The 4,197-nt window shown below is 35.0% G+C and overlaps 1 protein-coding gene across 1 annotated transcript; it reads right to left on the bottom strand.

The window, feature by feature from the left end:
- Positions 1-1,423: 1,423 nt before the first annotated feature.
- On the bottom strand, positions 1,424-3,547 carry LOC139846749 (probable pectate lyase 18). The gene is made up of 4 exons (XM_071836243.1): positions 3,418-3,547; positions 2,591-3,331; positions 2,149-2,287; positions 1,424-1,975 (listed from the first exon to the last, which is right to left on the bottom strand). Exons 1-4 carry the CDS (start codon positions 3,519-3,521, stop codon positions 1,754-1,756), a joined length of 1,206 nt encoding a protein of 401 aa, XP_071692344.1. The 5' UTR covers positions 3,522-3,547; the 3' UTR covers positions 1,424-1,753.
- Positions 3,548-4,197: the final 650 nt, after the last annotated feature.

Raw genomic sequence — 4,197 nt, 5'->3', positions numbered from 1 at the left:
GGCTAACCTCTGTCCGGCGTGATCCTTCCCGGGTGCGCTCATAAGTAGCCTCTTGATCAGGTTACTGAGGTGAGGCCGGGAAGATGTTCTTTTTCCGGGATGGGCTACGCCGGGAAACCCTAGCCGGTATGCTGCTAATTAGTGTCTTTTTTAGACGGATCATTATGCGTATCATCAACCTCCAAATGGATGAAATTTGCAGTTAGAACATTGTCATTAATATGTTTTAAACAAGAACCTATAATCACTGTCCCGTAGCTATTTTCAAATGTACCTTCAAAGCAGTTTCCATGAATTGATTTATTACCCATAAATCATTTGGGCAACATATTTATCGCCACCACCATCTTTGAAGGAGTGCAATGTTGAAGGCCTTAAGACTACCAACGTTTAAACCGCCTTTATTAAAAGAAGAGAGGATCGAAACCCATTTGACACATGCCATTTTTCTCTTAGACGAGCTACTACCCCAAAAAAATCTAGCACGAATCGATTCTAGTGTATTAAGGACAGTTTCGGGACACTTGAAAAGAGACGTTAAATATATCCCTAGACTTCCCATAACCAATTTCAATAATGTGAGCCTACCACCCGACGAAATTAGACTTGCTTTCCATGTGGCTAATCGAGTAGTGTATTTCTTTACCAAATCGGACCAACTTGATATTCTTTTCATGTTCAACCCTATCGGCTTGCATATGTTCATTATCCTTATGTAAATGTCGATGATTAAGCTTGCATATGATTTACTTAAGAAAGTGGAGTATCGTTAATTTTTTGATGGAGTTCTAACTTAAAATTAACGATACTTCTCTTTTTGATTAATATTTGATAAACAATTCTTTAACGTCAAAATAAACATAGATTATCTAAAATTGGAAAATTGTGATAAAAAATTATTTTTTTAGTGGAATTTGCCCTTTAATCTGTAATATAAATATAATAATTTTATAGTTTATAATTGTCCAATAACAACAAAGACATGTCACATTTGTGGTTGTCTAACAGTGTTCAAGTGTTTTCTTTTTACATTTCAATTTATAAAATACGGAGTATACGATAGGAGCATGTCGTTTTCAATTCTTTTGGACAAGAACACTACATTCGTCGCATTCTGTCTTCTCACAGATACGTACCAATATTTTAAATACTTAATAAAAATCTTTATATGCGACAACAATTACGGATTATAATTTACTCATTCACATTCTAATATGTAATTTACTCATTCACATTCTAATATGTACTGTAATAAACCAACAAATGAAATGATATATTTTATATTACTCGGTACATTGTTTGCTACTGTATTTAACTTATATAATTGTATAAGTTCAACCCTTACTTTTAAGTTTTAACCAACATAAAGTTTGCTACACCATTTGTAAGTTCAATATAGTTTCTTAAGTCTTAACATATTGACATTCAATGCTTCAATATAACATCAACAACAATAAAATTGCAACATAGAATAGGATAAATATTTCTTGAAATCATAGATATAAATCGTACATATATACATAACAACGCTACTTAACTTGTATGGACCCAAAATCATTATAGGTGTCCAAAATACGACATCCCATGGTCTCCAGCGTGACAAGCCGAGGTTGTACTTTGGGAACATAGTCAAAATCATAAAGCTTTAAAAGTTGAAATAGTGTAAGAAAAACTAATAAAATATACTAAAATCACGGTCGAAAATTTCAAATTTTTCGAGTCAAATTTTTGAATAAAAGTTATCGTACTCGGATCAACAGCGAGATCCCCTTTTACAAACAAGGGCTCCTGCATTAGTCGTGATGGCGGACACGATTGATGATGGTCTAGCACCGAGACTTGAAGCCCTTGCATAACTAGACGATGCCCCAACACCCGATGTTGTAAAAAACGCACCATTCAACATAAGATCCCCTTCGGTTCTCCAATTCCAGTTTTTCCAGTTGCTTTCGGGTGCATCTTCGTGTTTTGTCACCTACATCATTTCTCATTTTCAGCAATATTAAATAAAAAACTAAATTATGGTGGGTATGTAACATAATTCATGACATAATGAATTGGAAAGTTCATAACTATTGAATATGTTATTAGTTGTGGACTATGCATTAAAAGTTGTACATTGTAGGAGTGATTTCGAAATCTTATTACCTCTTTGCTAAATCTTCTATCGGGCGCGAGAAATCTATTCCCTTGACTATTGATGGTAGGATTCGCACTCCCTCCAATTGCGTACATCTCCCAATGCGTGTAGTCGTTATTCACGACATGAAAATACCCGTGTCGACATCTAAAATTAATTAAAATCAAATTCAAAATGATATTAAAAAAAAAATTGTACTTCAAAATTGTCACAATTTGGTTACACTTCACATCTCTGTTTTAGAAAGTCATTATGAAAGTATTACGGAGTAGAAAACAATAATCACAATAAAGTAACTATAGGAGTAGCCATATCCTGATACCAAGACCAATAAAGACCAAGATTTTGACTGTTTTTATTGGTAAGTGGTTACACTTTTTTATTTATTTTAAAAAATGTCGGTAACTTTTAAATAACAGAATTCAATAATCAAACCAATAGACCAATTACCTGGGCATTCTTTGAACCAACCCTTCACCAAAGTGGTTGAATGCAATTGTGACTTGCATGTTCTTGTCTTGCTCATAAGTATCACTATGACCTAAAAGCATCACTTTATCATGATGTGTCATGTAATTATTGGATATAGTGATTGCGGTGGACCCCATGATCGCATCGATCAAGCCATCCGCACAATTCGATAACGAATTATGATCAACCCACACATGACTTCCACCAAATATGGACACACCATCCCCATCAGCCATTGTCCTAAACCCATAATGTCGCGGTGAACTTCTAACCATAGCATTCCCCGTTTGCTTACAATCGTGAATATTAAGTCCATGAATGATTATATTTGTTACGTATTGAATAGTAATGCACGCTCCACCGGCTATGTGCACGCTGGCCCCACGCCCATCGATCGTTTTAAAACTATTCATAATTAATTCTTGTTTTAATTTAATTACCATGTCACGCTCGAAAATAATCCAGAGCGGCTCGTCTTGAATGGCACCGTATCGTAAAGTCCCTGGTTTGGGGTTTACGACATCATCGTCACTAGAGTCGGTAACCACGTAGATTTTACCATCTCTACCACCAACCGCACCTTTACCAAACCCAATGGCACAATCTGCCAGACGCTGGCGGTTTTTTTCCCAGTTTGGGTCGCACCGCCAGCAGTCATCAACTGGATTTCCTGTCCCACAAGACAGGAAACCCAAATTCCGCCTCGAACTATTCAAACTCCTAAAAAACACAAAAAAAGTACAAGTTAGCTAAAAAGAGTAGGAAATGCAAATGATTGAAAATAAGGGGATGATTGGAGAATGTACCTTTGTACTTGTTGTACTGTGTGCTGAGGTGGTGGTACGGTGGCAGAAATGAGAGATGGAGAGAAGAGATAGAGGAGAATTAGAGGGAGAAATGAAGGTGCCATTGGTAGTGTTTGTTTTTGGGTAAAGTGTGAGTTGGGTGATTAAGGAGAAGGGAAAGGGGGAAATATATAAAGAAGAAAAAAGGGGCGTAAGTAATGGCGTGATTAACTGAATTTACGGAGAATCTAATTTCCCTTTCTCTTATGGTTAGTTTGGCCGTTAAATATTTGTCACTATCTCACATAGATACTATATACATACATACTCTGTATCTCGTATTTGTATGCATGTGTATGTGTATTCGCACAACATATTTTCTAGTCAAACTGGATATATTTTAATGTTTAATACTCGTATTATAGTTTTATTTTTATTTTTTGAATTATTGTTTTATAAAAGTAGGCTACACGGGTTGAAACTGACTCATTAACTTCTACTTAGATGTTCCTATTGATATCTTGTATTTTGTTAAACTAATTAATTTTTATATATTTCAGTTGATCAATATAGAAAAGGTAAACGTTACTTTTATTTGAGAAGAGTTTAGTGATTGTACGTTCAAAATTGAATGTAATGTAATATTATAGTGAATAGTTAAGTTGGAAGTATAGTGAATAGCTAAGTCGGAATTGAGGGAGTGTGAGATAAGTGGAAGTTTTTAACCCTTATAAATGTACTATCAAATGTGATGGTTAAGCATATTCAACGAGATAAAGTTCCTTTTCGAACAATTAATAC

This window comes from Rutidosis leptorrhynchoides, chromosome 5, assembly GCF_046630445.1.
Source record: "Rutidosis leptorrhynchoides isolate AG116_Rl617_1_P2 chromosome 5, CSIRO_AGI_Rlap_v1, whole genome shotgun sequence".
In the NCBI taxonomy this organism is placed as follows: domain Eukaryota; kingdom Viridiplantae; phylum Streptophyta; class Magnoliopsida; order Asterales; family Asteraceae; genus Rutidosis; species Rutidosis leptorrhynchoides.
This window is presented reverse-complemented; position numbering and strand designations above follow the sequence as displayed.

Coding starts and splice junctions, on each gene's coding strand:
- LOC139846749 (XM_071836243.1), bottom strand. CDS start 3,521: ATGGCACCTTCATTTCTCCCTCTAATTCTCCTCTATCTCTTCTCTCCA. Junction 2,288..2,590: donor TTGGTTCAAAGAATGCCCAG/GTAATTGGTCTA, acceptor AATTAATTTTAG/ATGTCGACACGGGTATTTTC. Junction 1,976..2,148: donor ATAGAAGATTTAGCAAAGAG/GTAATAAGATTT, acceptor GAAATGATGTAG/GTGACAAAACACGAAGATGC.